Below are 23,681 nucleotides of genomic sequence, written 5' to 3'. Positions count from 1 at the left end.
AACCCCCCTTTGGCGGCTAAAAGGTAATCAAGGGCCATCTTCTCCTGAAGCACCAGAATTCCCATCTGCCGTTGTTCTTGGGCAATTTCTCTGACAGCCTCTACGGTCTTGTTAAACATACTATCCACGATGACAGAAAAATTGTTCAGGCGCTTCATAAGTTCTATTCCCCAACCTGTCCATGAGGGGAACCAAGCCCATGCTTGGTCCTCCTCAGAGAACAGCTCCCTGCAAACTCTCCCTGCCATCCTTACCTTCTTGTGGACCATCAACTCTTCATGATCCATCGCTACATAGGATGCGGGAACTAGCTTTATGAGGGCACACAAACCTTTCGCGTTCTGGGGAAATGTTTTATAGGCTGCTGAACCACACAGAAAATAGTACGGACCTGTCAGAGCAGAGCAGGAGGAGTTCTTCGTTCGGCCTCTGTCACTGAGCAACAGTTGCACAGACTGGGGGATTGCTCCCTCAGTCTGCACATCACATCCGTCCTTCCAACAAACATGGTCTGGTCGGTCAGTGTGGTTACTCAGAAGGGAAGTCTGGTTAGTCAGATTGACAGTTATACCTCCCTCACAGGTGGTAGTCCCAACAAACTTGTTACCTGTGCCAAAGCTGATGTTAAAGCACACCTGAGGGCTGCCTAGCTGCCCAGTTACCCATAATGGACTGACGAGTGCCCTACAGGAGCTAGAGCTAATGTTGGTACTGAAACTGATGTTACCTGCTAAAAATGTGTCATTAAGTTCTACAGACAAATGTCTACGTGGGGGCTGACCAGGGGTCCCTTGCTTTTTCATGCCGACATGGATGTCATATAGGGAATGAACAGCGGCCATTGCGGACATGTGATGACTGGGTGGGGGCTTAGAGCATACCCAACAGTTGTTTTTTTTGGCGGTTCTGGCTAATCACAGATGCATCTCCCACAATACTACAAGAGATGTACAAAACTATCCCACATGGTCAAAAGTATATGAGTAGAACAATTACATTATTAACCATTTGCCGCCCGGCCAATGTTACTATGGTAACATTGTACTACTTTGGTCATAATAAAATATGAAAAAAAAATCTTAAAAAAAATAAAAAAAATGTAATAAAAAATTAAAAATAATAAAAAAAATAAAAAAATATATGTATTTTTTTTTTCATACTGTCACCAGTCAGTGTCCCTGTTCACCGCCATGCCAGTTATATGATGACGCTGTACTGCACTGGTGACAGTATGTTAAAAAAAAAAATTGTGAAAATAATTTTTTTAATTTTTTCATTTTCCGAAAAATTATGACAAACAAAATACAACTTCAAAAAACTCGCAGTTCCTCTTATGAAGTACATCGGACTGTCTACTCTGCAAAAAGGGGTCATTTGGGGATATCTATACTATTCTGACATTCTTGGACCTCAAGAAATTAGATTGGCCGTCAGTACTTCAGGATTGATCAATATTCAGATCTATACGATAGTTTGTGAACTCTATAACTTTCCTACAAACTAAAAAATACATCCTAATTTGGGTTATTTTCACCAAAGACATGTAGTAGAATACATCTCGGCCTAAATTTATGAAGAACAATTATTTATTTGTAAACTTTTATAACAGAAACAAAGAAAAACGTGTTTTTTTTTCAAAATGTTTGGTCTTTTTTTGTTAATTTAGCAAAAAATAAAAACCCCAGCGGTGATTAAATACCACCAAAAGAAAGCTCTAGTTGTGTGAAGAAAATGATAAAATTTTAGTTTGGGTACAATGTTGTATGACCGCGCAATTGTCATTCAAAGTGTGAGAGCGCTGAAACGTGAAAACTGGCCTGGGCAGGAAGGTGTAAAATTGCACGGTATTGAAATGGTTAATGAGCTTACGATGACGCATTAGTGTTAGAAGCCTCAGTCCATATATGCCATACTTTGTAGAACTTAACCAGGCAGCCTCGAGACTCATATGTGGCTTTGTATAGGGGGATGGAGGCATTAATTAGGGACTTTGAAAGTCAAGAGATGGTGTCAACAGCATCTTCCATTTCAGCACTATGGCCTTACGTGCATAAAATAGGAAGAGGCCAAGGAGGGTCTTAGTTGCTCTGCTAAAAGCCCATTGACCTACCAATCCAAGCAAGCAGACCACAGTCAATGGGCTGTGCATAGTAGTCAGCTCAGAGACAAATTTCGTAACTTCATCCCAAAATCTATGAATCTCAGGTCGAAAACATTACACTTCCAGCAGTGGGGGTAGGCCCCTGGATAAATTCTATTTAAACACTGGGGCGTATATGTCCTGTGTAATATCTTAAATTGTATAAACCTATCCTTAAATGCTACCAGTTGCATAAATGGGTATTCCCAGATATTTTCCCAGTCTTCCATATCCATTTGTGGAAAGTGAACCTCCCACTTAGCATGTAGACCCTCCAGACCCATATGGATGGAAGGTAGTAAGACTTTGTATATTTGAGTAAGGTGTTTAATCAAGGGGTCTTCTTGCAGTAGGGATTCCTTTCAAGGGCCCTGCATGTTGACTCAAACTGAGAGGAGAAGGCATCTCAAATCTGGAGATAGTGGAAAAGTGGGTGTTAGTTAAACCAAACTTCAGCTTCAGAACATCAAAGGACCTAAGGGTACCCCCCTCACATATGTGCTCCATCTTGATTCCATGAAAGGCCCACACCCTAGGGTCAAGTATTGACAGAAGTTCGGGAAGTCGTGGATTGAGCCATAAAGGAGTATCGGGACCAGGTGTCCAGTGGTTTGGGATTGTTTGCCTAGTACCAATTGCTCTGACCACAGTCCTCATAGACAGGGTGAGGAAGAATGGGGCCCTCATTGCTTCATATGACTCCAAATAAGCCGCCTCCAGAACTACTGATGAGTTAGAATAATGTGAAACCAACCAATTGTGAGCATGAATAAGCCTAGTCGCTATAAAATAGGTCTGAAAGTGCGGACATGCCAAGCCCCGTTGTGTCCAGGGCCTACATAGGGTCACCTTGCACCCAATTTCCAAAAAAAGACGGGATTATGGAATCAAGTTTCCAAAAAACTTGAATCAAAGAAGGCTTTCGGTATCCAGATCGGAGTGGGCATATAACCATACAGAGAGGACTTTCATTTTAAGCAGGTTTATTTTACCTGTAAGTGTCAGGGGGAGATAGTCCCATGCCTTCAATTGGAGTTTGGTAGAGGACAGGAGAGGGTGTAGATTCAATTTAGTATATTCAGTTATATCAGGGGAGACAGTAATACCAAGGTAATGTAAGGAGGTAGTCAAAAGGCAAAGGATGGGACACGTCAGCCGCTTTTTTGGGCTCCTGGTCAATAGGTGGTATGAGGGAATTTCCCCAGTTAACTCTTAAGCCAAATAGATCAGCAAAGCAAGAGAGGATACTCAAGACTTAACGGAGGGAGGTTACTGGATCATTTAGGAATAGAACCAAATCATCAGCATACAATGCTAATTTTTTTGATATGGTACCCACGCAGATGCACTGAACTACATCAGACTGTCGTAAGACAGCCTCTAAGGGCTCCATCACTAGAGCAAAAAAGAGATGGAGACAAGGGGCAATCCTGTTGCATACCTCTCCATACCAAAAAAGCCTGAGAGAGCATACCCCCCAACTTAATCTGGGCCAACGGTGTTTTATATAATATGTTAATCCAGTTATGGAATAACGGACCAAAACCCAAAACTTGAAGAACTGCGGACATATACTGCCAGCACAGCAAAGGCCTTTTCAATATCAAGGGCCACCAATATTCGGCTCCTGGAGTCTTCAGAAGCGAGTTGGATATGAGTAAGCACCCAGCAAAGATTAATATCCATGAATTTATCTGGCATGAAGCCAGTCTGATCAATATCCATCAATGAAGGTAGGACCCCGAGTAACCTGGTGGCAAGAACCTTCATTAGGATATTAAGGTCATAGTTCAAAAGGGAAATTGGCCTATATGATGCACATAAGATGGGATCTTTCCCAGGCTGTGGGATGAGAACAACATGTGCTTGGTACATGAAACAAGGCAATTCCTCACCTTTCAGACAGGGTGAGAATAAGTGTTGAAGTTTGGGAGCCAGGAGCTTGGCATAGGTCTTATACCATCCGGTCCCGGAGACCTAGCGTTAGGGAAAGAGCCTATGGCATTCTCAATTTCAAGGGTGGAGATGGGTGCCTCCGCCTCCTGAGGATCAAGAGTATGCAAAGAGAGGCTCTGTAGTTCCATAAGTACGGCCAAGCAAGACAGAGAAGTCTTGACTATACAAGTCTTGACTATACAAGGAACTGTAGAAGTTACAGAATTTGTGGAGTATTTCATCATTTGTGGAGTATTCGTCATTAGCTCCCCTGTAGGAGACTGGAGTGCCGGGATCACCATTTGAAGAAGAGGATCTGCCACCAGGTTAGCCAAAAGCCTCCCATTCTTGTCCCCCAGTTCAAAGAGCCTGCCCAAAAACAGTTGAGCATTAGATCGGGTAATTGTGACATAATGAAGAGTCAAATCCCTTCGGCCTCTGCCAGCCGGAGGTAAGCATCTGATGTGGGATCTGTGACAGAACGCAGCGCCTGACCCCTGCCCTTCTCATCAACTCGTGACCGAAGGACCAGACAATCTCGCACCACGCTGTCACTTGCATAACAATCCACTCTCAGCTGCGCCCTGCACAAAGATTTTCCAGCTCGCGGGACCCCAGTCTATGTGCCAGCAGCCTGAGAGCGATTGTTACTGGGTCAGGTTAATTACACAATGAACCCTTTATACTGCCAACACCACCTTTTTTTACCCTTTTTTACAGGCCTTTTTATATATTAGCATAAGCATCTGTAACACACACTGTCACCACAGACAAGCATGTTCAGAGGATTATTACATACAGTAGCACTCTTCAAGAGACCAGGATTCTTTAGTTTGCATTGAAAGCTTTAGAGACAGTTTCAACACTTTTCAAAATAGGGTTTATTACTAAAAAGGTCAAAATGGTGCAATTAAAATATTTACAGAAAAAGATGTTACAAAGATATAAAGCGAACAATAATGCAACAGAGAAAAGAAAGGAGTTAAGAAGACAGAATATTTGCAAAGTCCTGGTTTAGCAGAGTCCAATTGTCTGAGCAAAAAGGTTGCCTTGGCTCTCAAGTCTAAGATGTTTCTTGATTGATGTTATACGAGAGCTCCTTTCTCTAGGCCTATCAGTCCTTTTTTATGATATTAAAGGGGTGTCACCTGAGAACAACTGACCAATCATCCAGTTTGGGGATGGTTTCTAGGAAGTTTATGACCCAGTCCCAACTGCAATTTCATACTAATATTAATAACTTCCAGTATGTGCAGGTGGTATTCTAGCAACTGGCAGATCAATATTCAGAATTATATTTCAAACCCAGGGATACCAAACACAGCATACCCTTGTCACCCAGGAGGGAAGAGACTGCTTTCTCCTCTCTCCTGTGTGCTAGCATAGTCATGTATGACCTTGCTTGGCTTGACATGAAATGCCCTATTCAAATATATACCTAATATTAATGTGCCCACTTCCTGTTGGATGCTATGAACTATATGTGAAAATGGTGACATGTGGAAAAGACATTTTATGGCACGCTCTGCATTCCTAGAACCCTAATGGCCTAACAGGTCATGTGTCACATACCCGGTTGGGGAGCCTGACATGGAGATGAGGAGTCCTCTTACTACTCCCGCTCAAAGCCCCTGATAGTGGGGACAGAGGGCTCAGAGCCAGGAGTGGCACGAGTGCCGGGTGGGTCTTAAGATGACTGTAGGCAGGTGATGACCCAGAAGATCCAGATGTAGGAATGTGGGTGCAGCAGCAGGTAGGTATGGTGGCAACCAGGAAACAGGCCAGGTGCAGATGCAGGAACGTAGGTGCAGCAGCTGGTAGGTATGGCGGTAACCAGGATGCAGGCCAGGTGCGGATGCTGGAGCGTATGTGCAGCAGCAGGTAGGTATGGTGGTAACCAGGATGCAGGCCAGGTGTGGATGCAGGAGCGTAGGTGCAGCAGCAGGTAGGTATGGCAGCAAGCAGGATACAGACCAGATGTGGATGCAGGGGCGTAGGTGCAGCAGCAGGTAGGAATGGCGGCAACCAGGATACAGGCCAGGTGCAGATACAGGAACGTAGGTGCAGCCAGGGGTGTATTTACCACAAGACAAACAAGGCACTTGCCTAGGGTGGCATTTTTCAGGGGGGCAGCACCTCCCCCTAGAACAGGGGTAGGCAACCTGTGGCTCTTCAGCTGTTGCAGGACTACAAGTTCCATCATGCCTCTGCAAATCATAGCTGTAATTGTCAGTTTTGTAATGTTGCAATGCCTCATGGGAAATGTAGTTCCACAACAGCTAGAGAGCCACAGATTGCCTACCCCTGCCCTAGAAGAAGGCATGAAAGATGGGACATGTGCACCATGGAAACCAGAACCAAGAGAGGCTGCAGCCTGTTTGGTGTATGTAGAGCCTGGCTCTCACTCCCAGGGATGTCCAGAGCTGTGAAGAGGATTGTCTTTCTATCGCCGGGGAAGGTGGGGGTTGTGGAAAGCTCTCCCAGGTGGGGTGCAGGGGTGTTGGTCAATGTCATTCTCTCTCCGTGGGAGGGGGAAGGGGGGGTTGTGTTGGTCGGTGTCCATGTGGCCAGACAATTTTTGTCTACAAATATATGTTGCGCTCCTAAATATTTCTCAATAAATAATAATTAAATTATTAACATTAAATTAATTCAAATTATGATACAAATAACTAATAAAAGTGTATACATACCAAAGAATATTTAAATAGATAATTTCAGCTAATCAATCTCCTCCAAATAAATATCAAAATAATTCCACATGAAATACTCCTCTAAAAAAATATTTTGCCAAGTGCTCATAAATCATCTATTAGTGACATGATGTACTTACTAATACCCTCAATTTCATTTATATTCATAATACCCTCATTTAATATAATAAAAATAGTGAACCAACTAATAACCCTCAACTAAAACACATTTAAATGATCCCCCATAAATAAACATAACCAAATGCTCATAAATAATTAGTAGTGATTAGTATGAATCCAAATATCATCAAAATAATAGTCCCATTGAATAAACAATTGTTTATATATAGTGACTTGGTGCTTCTTGTTCTTCAATTTGTGACTTTTGTGAATCCTTCAAATAGTGAAGATGTGCGCTCACCTCCTTTGATGCCTGCAATTAGGCTATACACTCTTTCGGTTCACTTTCCCTGGAACCTGCTGGACATATACTTTTGCTGGTAAAATTGGGAGATCCTTCCTTTAGGAGTAATGGATGTATCCTCTGGTGGCTGATTATCCCCTCAGGGATTACACACTCCTTTTGTTATCTCAGACCTCCTAATTATCCTCTCCGCATGCAGGAAGATGAAGCCACGTGATTGGAGGCGTAACGCATAGGGGAGGGGCTACGTCATCACTCGGAGAGGAGCTGCACAACACGATAGACGGCAGGTGTATGACTCAGAGGCCAGCAGAGGATTTCCTATGGGATATTGCGTTTTTTAAACCTGTCTAATGTGAGTTTAATACTTGGATGGTGGGAATAAAAAGTTTTAAAAGGTAAAGCACTATGTCCTCTATTTCTTCCTGCATGCGGAGTAATACAAGGAGAGGATAATTAGGAGGTCTGAGATAACAAAAGGAGTGTGTAATCCCTGAGGGGATAATCAGCCACCAGAGGATAAGCCCAGACAACTTCGACAGGACTGGCATACTGCCAAGAGCTAGATCTATATGGGAGCCTGAGTGGTGTGGAGACGATAGACATGAGAACATTGAGGTACTCGGATGTTTCCACCTCCAAAGCTCAATGAGAGCAAAGGTATGCCTCCAATTCTGGAAATCAGGGGATATAATATGCTGCAGATTGGAGGTGTCAAGGTCTGGGTCTAATACGGAGTTAAAATTGCCTCCAATCAGGAGATGTTTAATCTGGTATGGGGCCAATTTCTGAAAATTTTCTTGTGTATAGCAGCGAGTAGTCCACTGGTGGGGGCAGGTTTACATTTACAAAAGCCCAAAGGACAGCATGAATTTCCAAAAGTAGAATCTGGTGCCACAGTCTGAAATTACTTGTTTTACCTTACAGGGGAGGAACTTGTTTAGCAAAATTGCAACACCCCTGGCATATGTGGAGTATGTGGCATGAAAAGCCTGGCAAACCCACGATCATCGTAGAGCTAGAATTTTGTTACCAGTTAGGTGTGTTTCTTCGAGAAACAAGATATGTGGCTTATGAGAAATTAAGTACTTAAACATAATGGACCAATTGAATTTGTTGTTGAGGCCTCTTATGTTCCACAATACCAGCAACCATGTTGCAGAGACGAGCAGGAGGGGAGACCGAGCAGGCATAACCGAACTAAACAATTAGAAAATCCCTACCACTCTGCCTGTACCCAAACATTAATTTGGCTAGAGCTGTTTTAGTCCCTAGAACAGTAACTCAATAATCTGCTACTCAAACCAGTAAAGTTTATAACATCCAAGTAGCCTCTTGGAGCTGAAAATCCTTCTGAGTAGACAAATTGGGGGTGGGTTCCAAAATCCTTGGGATCACCTTCAGGCCCATGATAGGGAGCATCCCGGGGTCAGGAGAGAGTCTCTTAGCACTTTATAGGCAGAAGTATCATGTCACCTATCAGGGGCAACCCCAGAGCAATGAAAGAATCGGTGTTAGATAATCACAGTAGATGGCTCCCCCGCAGGTAAAACACAATATATGAGCCGGGTGGCACATATTGAAAATTCCAGTGAAGAGGCATCCAAGACTCTATAATACTCACATAGAGCCGACGGCAAGAAAACAGATCAATAGGGTAGATGTACAAACTGGAGATCTGTTATTTAAGCTGTAGGAGCCAATCATCGACTTCCTCAGGGAAGTCAGAACATCTTACAGAGCCTCCGTGCGGAACACGGAGGCGACTTTAATAGATCCTGCTGTAGAGGATTTCTTGCATACAGAGCTTTTTTGCGCACCTCCCTAAAGGTCTTCTGTTTTTTCTGGAGATCCACAGAGAAATCCAAGAAGAGATGTGTTGTAGAATTTAGGTACGGTAGAGTGGGGTGTTTTCTGGCCTCCCCAAGGATTCAGTCCCGGAAATTCAAAAAGCGGACCTGGAAGGGACAAGGGGTTGCCCCTGGTATATATTTCCCTGTGGGTACCCTATAGGCACTTTTTATCAAATACATTGGGGAAACTTCAGATAAGCCTAATAGCGCCTTTAAAAAGGCCTCCACAAACTCCGCAGGTCGATCGCCTTCAGCCACTTCCGGCAGGCCCAGCACCCTCACATTATTGCGGCGAAGCCGATTCTCAGCGTCATCAGATTTTGCCACTAGTGCTTGCACTGTGTGCTGAAGAAACTGCAGGAGGTGGGAATGTTGAGAAGTTGTGTCTTCAGTGGCTGAGATGCGGGATTCTGTCTCCGTTAGCCTGCCTCGGATCTTATCAAGATCATGCCGGATAAGATTGCACTCCTCCGCCAAATGATCTATCCTCACCAGCAAAGAGGTCCTACTTTGCTCTATAGTCCAGAGGATGACTGCTGTGATTGTGGATGATTGCAGGGCTCGGAAGCCCTGCAATGATGAGGGGAGAGGCGCAGCCTGCTCGCAGTCCCCAGCCAGGTCCATGTCTGCCAGCAGTGCCTGTAATTTGTGTGCCAAGATGGCGTCAGTACACGAGGTCGCTGGGGCACTCTGCTTCTTCTCTGGAGTTGGGGTGGATGAGCTGCTTTTGGAAGGCATGTCAGGGTGATCACTGGGATCAGGAGAGACAGCACACCCTCTGTAATGAAGATCCAGTGCCAGTATACAGGGGAAGGATTACACAGGAGTCCCAGGAGCAACTCTCTTAGGCTGGCAATACACTATACAATTTTCTGTCCAATTTCTGCCCAATTTCTTTTAGATTTACCTTCAACTGTGTAGTGCAAGGGCCTGCCTAATTGGATACAATTGAAAGTGTTGTTTGGGTTTGACCTCATATTATATGGTTTTTGGTAAATCTAAAGCAAAAATCTCAAGAAAATTGTATAATGTATGGCCAGCCTTAGGCGTCCATCCCGCTCTACATCCAGCCACTCCCCCCAGAGTGTTTTGTATAATTTAATGTATTTACAATATACATATTTCTTTTGTGCATTGTTTGTGACTGTTCTTTTCCCGATTTTCAGTGGTATAATATGTAGTGCTCTTAAATCTCCCAAAGAAGCCAGCGATTGGCGAAATATGTTGAGTGGAAGCAGCTACATGTACAGACCACTTGGATATTCCTTGATTGTTTTAAAAGTTTAACACCTTTAATGTTGTTGTTTTATTTGTATTATGAATAAAATCTGTATTTTTACTTAATCTGTGTTTGAGTTTTGGCATCTTAAAAATCCTGACCGGGGACGCTGCAGGGCGGACATCGCGGGAGCAAAGGACAAGGTAAGTAATCGAGGGAGTCCCTGAGCAACGCTGCAGGTACAACGCTTTTGGTACTGAAAGTTAACCCCGAGCTACATTCAGGAATACCGCCAGGGAGGTTAATTAGTCTCAGCTGCTTTGGTGTTAATAAAATTAACAGGTGCACTAGATGGTCAACAATAAGACGACCTCCAAAACAGGAATGGTTTTACTGGTCGAGGCCACAGACATTTTTTTCTCTACTCATCTTTTCTGACTGTTTTTCACTAGTTTTGCATTTGGCAGTGTTACTGCTGGTAGCATGAGGTGATACCCTACAGAGATTGCACAGGCAGTCCAACTCCTCCAGAATGACACATTAATACGTGCCATTGCCAAAAGGTTTGCTATGTCTCCCAGCACAGTCTCAAAAGCATGGAGGAGATTCCAGGAGACAGGCAGTTACTCTAGGAGAGCTGGACAGGGCTGCAGATGGTCCTTAACGCATCAGCAGGATGTGGCTCCTATGTGCAAGGAGGAACAGAATGAGCACTGCCAGAGTCCTACAAATTGACCTCCAGCAGACCACTGGTAAGAATGCCTCTGACCAAACGATCATAAATAGACTTCATGAGGGTGGCCTGAGGGCCTTATGTCTTCTAGAAGGCCATGTGCTCACTGCCCGGCACCTTAGAGCTCGATTGGCATTTGCCATTGAACACCAGAATTGGCAGATCTGCCACTGGCGCCCTGTGCTTTTCACAGTTGAGAGCAGGTTTACCCTGAGCACATGTAACAGATGTGAAAGGGTCTGGAGAAGCTGTAGAGAACATTATGCTGCCTGTTTCAGCGTGACAGTTTTGGTGATGGGTTAGTGATGGTCTGGGGAGGCGCATCCATGGAGAGACGCACAGACCACTACAGGCTAGACAGTGGCACCCTGACTGCCATTAGGTATCGGGTATATCCTTGGACCCATTGTCAGACCCTACGCTGGTGCAGTGGGTCCTGGGTTCCTCTTGGTGCATGACAATGCCTGGCCTCATGTGGCGAGAGTATGCAGGCAATTCCTGGAGGATGAAGGAACTGATACCATTGAATGGCCCCCACGCTCACCTCACATAAATCCAATAGAACACCTCTGGGATATCATGTTTTGGTCAATCCAACGCTGCCAGGTTGCACCTCACACTGTCCAGGAGCTCAGTGCTGCCCTGGTCCAGATCAGGGAGGAAATACCCCAGGACACCATCCGTCGTCTCATTAGGAGCATACCCCTGACGTTGTCAGGCATTCACACAAGCATGCATACAAACTACTGAGTACCATTTTGAATTGCTGCAATTAAATTTCAGCAAAATGAACTAGCCTGCTGCATCATTTTTTCACTTTGATTTTCAGGGTGTCTTTGAATTCAGTCCTCTGTAGGTTGATAATTCTCATTTCCGTCAAACGATGGGGCATCCTTACGTTCATAACACATTACCCAGTCCATATCAATATAGATAACCAGCATGCCATTTTCCCCGTTGAGATCTGATTTGTTTTCAAAGTTTTCCTTTAATTTTTTTGAGTAGTATATTATTTATTATTTGTGGGCACCCCTGACGAAACTTGTATAGAGCAAAACATGTAGGGTTTTTTTCTGTTGATGCACTCATTCTTTTTTGTACTTTTTTGGGGGTTCACATGGTTAGTGGGGAGTGACTTGGTTTTTTTTTTTTTAATTTAATATTTGTTTTTCCACAACAACACAAAAAAAATTAATATTCCACTTCCATTTCCATTTATTTAATAACATCCCCTCTCCCTTCCTATCACAATCCCTATCCCCCCCTCCTCACCCTCCCCCCCTTATATCCTACGTTTTCCACCTTATCAAATCTTAAACACTTCAGTTCTTAAAGCAAGAAAAAAAAAAAATCTCGAGTCATTATTACTTCCTTCATTTAATCTTCAATCTATATTCTTCCCATTTATTCCATTTCATATAATATGTTCCTAATCTATCTTCTTGAGTGTAATACAATTTTTCCATTTTATTAATCTGTTTTACTCTGTTCATCCAGTCCTCCTCCCTCGGTGCCTCAACCTTTCTCCAGAACTTAGGTATCAGTCCCTTTGCAGCATTCAAGTAGTGCCATATCCTGTTTCTTTATATTTCTTAACTGACAAGTCTGTTCTATGAAAGACATATTTCAGGGTCCAATTTCAGCTCTACTTCTGTTATCAGCCTAATTTGATGTATTATTTTCTTCCAGAATATCTGTATTTTTGGACACTCCCACCAAATGTGACATGTCGTGCCTATTTCTCCACACTCTCTCCAACATTTTGGAGATCTCTCCACACTCATCCTGTGTTCCACCCTTGGTGCGATATGCCATCTTATCAAACACTTATAATTCATTTCCACCTCACACATGCTTATATTTTCGTGAATCAATCTCTATATTTTTCTCTGTTTATCTTCCCCAATCTCCACCCCCAAATCTCTTTCCCATTTTTCTATATACATTAATTTAGTATCCATATCTAATTCCGTGAGAATTTTATATACTTTAGCTGTGCCATGCTTCCCATCTCCTCGTGATTCCAACAACCTTTCGAACGCGTTCCAATTGTCCCTTGCTCTCAAAGGTTTTGGAAGGGTCCCAATGAAATGTTTCAACTGATTATATTTCTACACATCTAGTTTATTAAATATCCCTCCCTCTTCTCTCATCAAAACCTCATATGATTTCAATTCTACTCCTTCCATTATATCACCCAATAGTGCCTCTTCCTTCTTAAACCACCTTCCCGAAAGCTCCTCTCTACCTGGGGAAAAATACTCTGAATTTCTCAAAGGCATTAAAATCCCATTTCATCTTCTTATGCATTTTATCCCATACTCTAAAGACATTTAACGTGTACACACTCGTGCTCTCTTCTAAATTTCTATATTGTGAAGGCACTCATATGCTTTTCCTTAAATTATTTCCACTAAGTGTATTTTCAATTGTAACCCATCTTTTCCCATTTGGGTTATGCGTCCAATCAAATATTCTTGCCAAGATTACCGCTCTATAGTATCTCCTAATATCTGGCACTCCCAACCCCCCTTTCTCTTTATTCCTACTCAACACTTCATATGCTACTCTAGGCTTTTTATTTCCCCATATGTATCTTGTTATCAATCTTTTCATTACTTTAAAATATATCTCTGGAAGTTTAATAGGGACCATTTGGAATTTATATAAGATTTTAGGAACAATTATCATTTTTACCAGATTTATTCTTCCCATCCAAGACGTATTCCTTCCTCTTAATTTCTTTATTTCTTCTTTAACTTCATTTAACAGGGGAATATAGTTTGATCTATACAAATTTTTGTATGTAGAAGTAAGTTTCACCCCGAAATATTTTTATTACTTCTCTTTCCATACAAAGGGAAATTCTCTTTGTATCTTTTTTTTCTCGCTATTTGGGATGTTTATATTTAATATCTCCGTTTTATTAGGGTTGATTTTTAAGTTGGACACCTTCCCATATTCTTTCAACGCTCTCATTAAATTAGGGAGTGTTAGTCTAGGGTTTCCTACATAGAACAATAAATCGTCCACAAAGGCAGCTACCTTATGTTCAGTACTTCCTATACCTATTCCCCTAATATCCGCATTTCTCCTTATTGTTGACAGCAAGGGCTCCAAAGATAAGACATACAACAGAGGGGACAATGGGCAACCCTGTCTAGTTCCATTTGACATCTCAAATGTCTCTGACTTTTCCCCATTTACCAAAACCACTGCAGAAGGCCTTTTACATAATTTTCCTATCCACTCTCTCATTCTACTTCCTATTCCCAATGCTACCAAAGTGTCCATCATAAAACTCCAGCTGACTCTATCAAATGCCTTTTCTGCATCGACCAAAAGCAAGACCACCGGAAACTTTTCCTTTTTACATTTCTGAGTTAACAATAGCGATCTTATCCCATTATCTCTACCTTCTCTACCCTGAACGAACCCAACCTGATCTCTGTGTACCCATTCAGGCATTAGGTCTCTCAACCTATTTGCCAAAACCTTTGCATATAGCTTCGTATCTGTATTCAGAAGCGATATAGGTCTATAACTTGAACATTGGGAAACATCCTTTCCTTCCTTGTGAATAAGGACCACCTGCGCCTGCAAGGATTCCCTCTTCATTTCCATATCTCCCCCCAGGGCATTCATATAACTCTTCAATTTAGGCATCAGCAATTCCATATATTTTCTATAATACCTCACAGTATAGCCATCCGGCCCAGGACTCTTTCCCATCTTAAAACTTTTTAATGCCATTTTTATTTCATCTTGTGTAATTTCAGAGTACAGCAAATTTAAAAGTTCTTCATTTAAATTTGGTAGGTCTGCATTTTTTAGATATTCCTTTCTTTTTTTCATTATTTACTTTATCATCCTTACTTATAGGGTCATGTGAAGCGATGTTGTATAATTTACTATAATAATCCTTAAATACCTTCGCAATTTCTTTAGTTGAAGACACCAATTCTCCCTTGGGGTTTTTTATTTTGTCTATATAATTTCTATTTTTCTTTTTTCTCACAGCTCTCATCAAGAACTTTCCCGGTTATCTCCCCATCTATATCTCTCCTCTATCACCTTATTAAAGACTCTCCTCTTTTCTTCCTCCATCATATTCTCCAATTCTTCCTTCTTTTTTATGACTTTCTGTTTAATCTGTTTAGTTATATTATTTTTATGCAGTTGTTCTAATTCTGTTAATTCCTCCAAGAGCCTACTAATTTTCTCTCTCCTTTCTCTTTTCTTTTTTGCCCCGATTGCGATAAGGATTTTTCTGATATACGCCTTATGGGCCTCCCACACTGTAGCTATTGAAACTTCCCCCGTCTCATTTTCCTTAAAAAATCTCCTAATCTCTTCTCCAATCTTCCTATCAGTGTCTTGATCCATAAGTAGTGATTCATTTAACCTCCATGACGTGTCTCTTACCAATCCCCTCCTCCATCCCAATTTCATTATAACAGGGGCATGGTCCGATAGAAACATTGCTTCTATTGTTACTTTAACTAAGCTTTCAATAAATTGGTGATCGATCAAGATATAATCTAATCTGGAATAAACCTCGTGTACACTTGAAAAAAAAGTAAAGTCTCTATCCTTCATATGCAGGAGTCTCCAACTATCCACTAATTGACATTCTTTCAATTCTTTTTTCACTAATCTCAAAGACCTACTTCCCTCTCTCTGAACCTGAGAAGTCGTATCCATCTGTGGGTCTATACATAGGTTAAAATCTCCGGCCACTATCAAAAATCCTTTCTTAAAATCCAGCAAGCTTTTTGAAAATTCCTTTCAAAAATACCTCTGGTTTTTTATTTGCACAATAAATATTAGCAATTGTACACTCCTTATCCTGCAGCTTACCTTTCAAAAAACAAAAACCTCCCCTCAGGATCAGTTTTCCTATCCTCCAATTCAAATCTTATATTCTTTGCAAATCCTATAGCAACACCTTTTGCCCTCTTTATAGGGGAATCTGCATAAAACCATGTTGGATAGTATCTAGAGTTCAACTTAACATTTGATTTTAACTCAAAATGTGTTTCCTGTAAAAATACTACTGAAATTGCTCTATGTTGAAGTTCCCTAAATAATCTAAACCTTTTCCCGGGACAATTCAACCCATTTACATTATATGTTATAAACTGTAACTCCTCTATTCTTTTAATTTTTTTTCCTTTCTTTCACCTCTCTCTCTACTTTCCTTGTTTTCCTTTTTTCTCCTTTTCCCTTCCTTACTTTTCCCTACTTTATCATTCTTCTTTTCACGTAGGATATTAACCTTAAAACCCTCTCCCCTCCTCCCCCCTCCGCCACCCATCCCTTCCCCATTTTGGCCTATCAACTGCCGTCCAATCATTTGAGGGTTCTAACCCACCTTAGATTTAATACTTGGGGTTGAGCTCTAACCCTGCATGGCACCTCCCCTTTCCCACCATCCCAAGTTTCTCTCCTCCATCTCCTAGACCTCTGTTTGGCTCCCCCTTAACTCTAACACCCCTCCTTCTTATATACTTTTGTCTCCCGAGGGGATGCAGAGGAAAGAGGGGAACCCAGGAACAAGAGAGAGCAAGTAACAGGGAGGGAAGGAGAGGGGGTAGGAGTCAAAAGAGAAAAAAAAAAGAGATATTTCCTCCTCCCCAACTCCTCCCCCCCATCTCCCCCCTCTAACCAACCGCCACTCCCTCCCTCCCCCAAATCCCAAGTCCCCCCTCTCCCCACCCCATCCAAGAGTCTCTGTAAATTGTAGTTCAAGTCTATCACAAAGTCCTTTAAGTCCTCAGGGAATCTCAAGTGAGCTGTAACTCCATTCTTCCATCCGATTAAACATGCAGGAATACCCCATCTACAGTGCATCTATTCTGTTTTTTCATCTGCTCTAACAGGGGTTTTAAAAGTCTCTTTCTCTTTAGGGTTTCTTTTGAGATATCAGCATAAATCTGTATATCTATTTATCCATACTTAATACTTGATTTTCCCTTGATCTTTCTCCATAGATCTTCCTTATCTCCATAATTCTGAAATTGAATTATTACATCCCTTGGTTTTTCTTTTCCGCCTCCTTGCTGGGGCTTTCCAGTTCTAAATATTTCTCCTATGTTGACTATTTCTGTTTCATTTCTATCCATTATGGAGTTTACAATTTTGCAGATTAAACCTCGTACTTCACCCCTCTTGGAAGTTCCGGAATACCCTTTACCCTTATGTTACACCTTCTCTCTCTATTTTCTTGTATCTCTAGCCTATATAGCAATTCTCTTTGATCCCTCTTTATGGCGAGTGTCCTTTGATCTAAATCTGCAATATTCTGGGCCTGATTTCTAACCTTAACCTCCATTTCCTCCAATCTGCATAACATCTGACCCATATCATTCCGCAAAATTGCCATTTCTTGTTTTATTGTTTTCTCCAAACTTGCATTTCACTTTGTTGTTCTCTTATCTCCATATTGCTTATTTTTTGTTGATTGCTACATTTCACTCCTCCTAGAGACAATCTGGGGCTACCGTCCACACTTACTTCCAATTCACTTTTTTCACTAGCCCCCTGGGATCTTTCTGGAGTCACATTACCTTGTGATGTATATTTTTTTAGCGAACCAGATTGAGACCCCTTTGGTCCATTACTTTTAACATTTTTATTCTTCATCTCTTCTATGTTTATTCTTTTCTTTTTCCTAATATAGGAACAGATCACTTGCACCCGGGACCTAGAAAAAACAAAACTTTTTCCTCTCTTTAGCCTTCCCAAGGAATCCCCCTCTTTACATGCAGACCCTCTTTTCCTTCTTCTTATATTATCATGAGTTCAATCAGGTCACTGCTGCAAACCATTATTCCACTATGTTCTAGTGTTAAATTCTTTCATTCACAGTCAGTCAGTTAATTTTTTTTCAGTTCTCACCTCTATTGACCCACAGTCTTCTGGGGGATTCCTCTCATCCACCTTTCAGGTCCCTTCCAGCCTCAGGGGCTCAGTGTCTCTCAAGGTCTCTCCCAGCCGAGAAGAGTGAATGAGTGAGGGAGGGGGAGAGAAGTTGACGTTCTCCTCCAGCAGCCGAACGCCGGCCGGCTTCTCTCCTACCCAGAGCTCCCTTGCGGCCAGTCTCTTGGTCACACCGCATCCGCGTGCCTCCCTGCTTCCTCCTCCAGCTTACGACTCTGCCCTCTGCCGACCCCCGGGGACCAATCACATCCTCCACATCTCTCACGTTGGACCGACTCTCCACCCTCCAACTCCCGGAGACGCCGCGTCCACGATCCACCGCCTCCTCTCCGCTCCTCGGGCTGCTGTCTCCTCTCCGAGACCCGCTGCCCCAAGGTAGGTCTGCGGTACTCTTCCCTCAGGCTTTTCCTTCCTCCAGGGTGATGGGAAAGCAGCAGAGAGCACCAAAAGCGTGCTCTCCTACGCCGCCATGATTAGGCTCTGCCCCGCCATGATTAGGCTCCTCCCGCCATGGGAGTGATTTGGTTTAACCCATGTTTACTTCCATTTTATTTGGAATGCTGTTCACTGGGCTGCACATTAGGCTTCTTTGGGCAACAGGACAAGGTAGAGATTTTCTTTTAGGGGGGGTTTCTTGATACCCCTATAAAAGACCCCACCTGCATAAAATAATATATATGCATGCATTGAGTATTAACATCTTCACCCCTGAAGAGAGGCCTGTGTATGCGGGAACTGTGGGTGGGAGGTGTTTTCTGAAATTCAAGTTTGGACCTCTTGAGGGAACTGTTCAAAGTATTTTGAGTTTTTTTTTTTTAAATTTAATGAAAATTATGCTCAGGATATTAGCGGTTTCCTTGGAGATCTTTTTCATAATTTTTTTTTACCACTCCCTCAATCACAGTGCAATATGACCACTTGATTGAATTGACCACTTTGATCCCATGGGCTTTAGTGTGTGGGTATTGGTAAACAATATTTGTTTTATAAATTGATTTTTATCACATAACAAAGGTACAGGGTAACTTATTACAGCAACTCAAAAATCAACTTTCATTTGTGTTTCCACCAAGGCTGATGTGCATTGATACACACCACAGCTACTTATAATGTAATACCGCATACACCTTATGGTGTATATGTCTGTGTTTGCACATGTACTAAATTGATTCAATAAATACACTCTTTTCATTGACCATTGCTGTTAACATTTTTTTTTTAGATCTGTTCAAGGCTTTAAACAGAGTTTCATTGCAACGGATTCATCAATGACTAGTTACACAGACAAAGTGTTTTCAGGCTGGGATTTCTGCATAAAGGATGAGAAGATCATAAAGCTTAAACAGAAGAGTATCCTGAATGAGCTGAAGGTAGGTAATTCTATTAGAGAACTCCAATCAAAAGATTAGCTTGGATCAAATAGAATTTGAACTTTAAAAGGCTGTTTTGTACTTGCCATAGTTCACTGCAAGGCATGTTTCCTCAGTGTGTGGATATACTGTCACCTACAGGAGGATTGCACACACTTTGCATATCAAAAAGAGGTCAGGCCCTCTAGTGGCTCTACCCCTGTACCTGCATACCAGCGTATCAGTAAATTAGTGTGAAAAAGCAGAAGTAAAAACAGAATATATTTTTGGAACTATTGCAACAGAAAGAGCACTCATTATTGAACTACTGTAGAAACTGATTTTACACCCTGTTCCAAATTATTATGCAAATTCTATTTAAGTGTCACAAAGATTAAATATTTTGTTTTTCAGTTTAACTCATGGATGGCATTCTGTGTCAGGGCTCTTTTGATCACTGAAAACAATCTCGGACACCTGTGATAATTAGATTGGCAGGTGAGCCCAATTTAAGGAAAAACTACTAAAGTAGGGTGTTCCACATTATTAAGCAGAGCACCATTTTCAAGCAATATGGGGAAGAAAAAGGATCTCTCTGCTGGCGAAAAGAGTGAAATAGTTCAATGCCTTGGACGAGGTATGAAAACATTAGATATTTCACGAAAACGTAAGCGTGATCATCGCACTATTAAGAGATTTGTGACTGATTCAGAGCACAGATGGGTTTGTGCAGATAAAGGCACATTGAGGAAGATTTCTGCCAGATCCATGCATAGGATCAAGAGAGCAGCTGCTAAAATACCATTACATAGCAGCAAACAGATATTTGAAGCTGCTGGTGCCTCTGGAGTCTCACGGACATCAAGGTGTAGAGTCCTCCAGAGTCTTGAAACTGTGCAAAAACCTTCTATTCGGCCACCACTAACCAATGCTCACAAGCAGAAACTGCTGCATTGGGCAGAAAAATACATGAAGACTAGTTTTCAAACAGTCCTGTTCACTGATGAGTGCCGTGCAACCCTGGATGGTCCAGATGGATGGAGTAGTAGATGGTTGGTGGATGGCCACCCTGTTTCAACAAGGCTGCGACGTCAGCGAGGCAGTGGTGAAGTCATGTTTTGGGCTGGAATCATGGGAACAAAGCTGGCCGGCCCCTTTAGGGTCCCCGAAGGTGTAAAGATGACCTCTGCAAAGTATGTGGAGTTTATGACTGACCACTTTCTTCCCTGGTACAGAAGGAAGAACTATGCTTTCCGTATTAAAATCATCTTCATGCATGATAATGCACCATCTCATGCTGCAAAGAATACCTCTGCATCAATGGTTGCTATGGGGATAAAAGGAGAGAAAGTCATGGTGTGGCCTCCATCCTCCCCTGACCTCAATCCTATTGAGAACCTTTGGAGCATCCTCAAGCAAAAGATCTATGAGGCAGTTTACATCCAAAAAGCAGCTCTTGGAGGCTATTCTGACATCTTGCAAACAAATTCAAGCAGAAACTGTCCAAAAACTCACAAGTTCAATGGATGTAAGACTTGTGAAGCTGCTATCAAATAAGGGATCCTATTTAAAATGTAACCTGACCTGTTAAAATGTTTAAAAAGTTAAAATGTTAAAAGTTTGATTGAAATAGCTTTTGATTTTAGTAAATATGCTGCAAACACAACAAATGACAATTTTCAGTTCTTTACAACCTATAAAATGTTTTGAAACTTACTGTGCGTAATCATTTGGAATAGTGCATTGTAAGTTTTTTATGTTTAAAAAAAATACTGTTATCATTGGGAGGTTTGTTCAATAAAATTTGAATTTTACTCTTAATAGTTGATAACATGAGAATTATGCTGACTGTTATTTACATCAATTATTTAGGTAAATGAGAAAAATATCATTTGCATAATAATTTGGAACAGGGTGTATGGTGAGTTCAAAAAAATCTATTTCTCCTTGCAGAAGGAGGACAAAGGACTCCATTCTTCAATGTGTGCGATGTTCAAAAAGTAATGGGAAAGGATACCAACAAAAAGGGACTCAAGCAACCCTGAAAAAGTAGCGTAATGAATTACAATTTCACCTGCAGAACCTTCTATATAAAAGGAAACATCAGGCAATGCAACCATTTTATCCTCAGGAATCAGGATCAGATTTGCAGCTACATGTGTTCTTGTTGAATCCTGCAGGCTCAAAATTCACAGTCGCAAATATAGTGTGTAAGGTTGAATAAAGACACCAGTACGCCCAGTTCAACCTGTGTAAGGGTGTTTTTGTCAATACCATTTCTCATATGTCTGTATATTGCTAAGATGCCCATTTAAGAGTTTTTTTGAAATTATTGACACCACTGATTGTGGAAGGGCATTCCACATATACCACTTTGACAGTAAAGCACCCCCTACTCAGTTTAAGGTTTAACTGCTTCTCCTCCATTTTAATTGAGATCCTTTTCCATCCTGGATTCCCCCAAAGGTTCTCCACTTTCAAATAACCTGCATTCATGTTTTTGGCCCCGAAGTGCATCACTTTACATTTTTCGACATTAAATCTCATTTGCTATGTAGTTTCCATCCACTTTATTGTATTGAGAACTTCTTAAAGTTTTGTATATGCTGGAAGTTATTTCTTCCTGCTTTGTATTATGAAAAAACACTGATTGAGCTATGTTTGCCAACATTTATATAATTTATGAATATATTAAACATAAGTGGTCCCAGAACAGAGACTTGGGGTACCCCACTTACCACTCCAGACCATTTTGAGTACGCTCTATTTATCACCACCTTTTGTACGTTCCCCTGTAACCAGTTTTTATTATACAGGTACATATCCTAAGGTCTATGCCAACAGACCTCAATTTATAAATTAAGCCTTTATGGCGGACTATATTGATTGCTGTTAAAAAATCCAGATATCCTTTATCTAGATGGCAGCTCACTATCTCATAGAATGTTAAAAGATTGGTCTGGTAATTCCAATATTTCATAAATCCATACTGATTGTTACTGATATTTTTATCATTAGCGAATTCTTTGATATAGTCCTTTATCAGTCCCTCCAACAGTTTACATATTTGTAGCACCCTCCTAGTTAGCTAGAGGAAGCTCTAGTTCAATTGTTAGAGAGGAAGGCTAAGTGTGATAACCAGGTGGGTCAAATTGCAGCCAGAGCTGAGAGGCTCTGCAGACTAACTCTCTGGGACTTCCCCCTGCTCTAGAACTTTGGAGGTGAGGTGTGGCTGGTCTGTACTCCTTAGGCTCCTGTCTAGTTCACAATAGGAGGCTTGGCAAGGGGCCAGGATAGCCTTTAAGAGTAACTGAGCCTGCAGGAGAGTTCGGGTGGAATATGAAGAAGTGAGAGGTGAGACAGCTGGAGAGAAGATGCAGAGAGAGTTGTCCTCACTGCTAGAAACCCGAACCAGGCTGCAGAGCCAGAGAGGAGAGGCAAGAAGGAGTCGCTGACCACTAGCCTTGCAACCCTGTTCAGCGATACAGTCTGCCAGTAGGTGACCGGATGGAACACTGTAAGTGAAGTCGGAGAACCTGTGGAGGCCCCCATTTGCTGACAGAGCGAGACAGCCAGGACCAGCTGGAAGCCACCGACCGGGTAAGAGAATCCCATACTCCAGTTAAGCAAGTGAACACTGACATTCTCCTCATACCTGCTACTTTACCTGCACACAGTTGTGGATATTGCATCAAATTAACATGTGCTGTGGCCTAGTTCCCATAGCCGCTACTGTTGAATTTGCAGCAGTCCATCATCAGAGCTGACTGCAGTGTATGCCTTCTGCAGGCCAGATCACATCAGTGGTCCCTTAACCATTGGCCTACCCTTCTAAAGGAACTTTTACCACCATTGCCATTAGTTACTGCAGCCCAGAGTACAGTTGTCCAGTTTGACACCTTACTTGCCTAAAGCTACCCTTTTCTCAGTGCATTAAAGGAGACAACACCCAAGTCAAGTGCCAATTAATGGGAAAGTGCGCTTGTCCTTTCTTCTTCCTCCCTTTGTGTTGCTCCTGTAAGGAATTGTTATCTAAATCACTTCATACTTGTGCACGAAATGGGCCCCAGCGAGCTTGTAGAAGACTCCTCACTGAATTTAAAGGGACATTGACTACCGTATTTCTTTGGTATCCATGGATCCTTGCTGGGGAGGAAAAACAGTTTCCTCTGCTCAGGCTGACTGTTGAGGAGGGAGGACGACCTCTCCTGGACTGTGGAACTGGCACTGGGGAGGTAAGATGACCACCTCCTCTCCCGGACTGTTGAATGATTTTTCGTTCCCCACTGTAAAATCCCTTTCTCTGAGTTCATTGATGGATACAGCATCTTTATTATCCATAACCAGACAGGGTTTTATAGCCCTACCTACAGGAGTAGGACACTAGGCAGAA

The 23,681-nt window shown here is 42.1% G+C and overlaps 1 protein-coding gene across 4 annotated transcripts in view; it reads left to right on the top strand.

The window, feature by feature from the left end:
• Positions 1-23,681, top strand: part of TMC4 (transmembrane channel like 4) — an 880,426-nt gene that overhangs the window by 340,504 nt on the left and 516,241 nt on the right. For all 4 annotated transcript variants that reach the window (XM_089683320.1, XM_089683318.1, XM_089683319.1 and 1 more), the window contains one exon: positions 19,162-19,309. In XM_089683320.1, the coding sequence (XP_089539446.1) occupies positions 19,162-19,309 (148 nt within the window). The remainder of the gene's footprint in view (positions 1-19,161; positions 19,310-23,681) is intronic.

Source organism: Staurois parvus, unplaced genomic scaffold (genome assembly GCF_062004578.1).
Source record: "Staurois parvus isolate SC_StPar_1 unplaced genomic scaffold, SC_StPar_1.0 ptg000304l, whole genome shotgun sequence".
Taxonomy (NCBI): Eukaryota; Metazoa; Chordata; class Amphibia; order Anura; family Ranidae; genus Staurois; species Staurois parvus.
The sequence above is the reverse complement of the archived record's forward strand: the minus strand, read 5'-3'. Positions and strand labels throughout refer to the sequence as shown.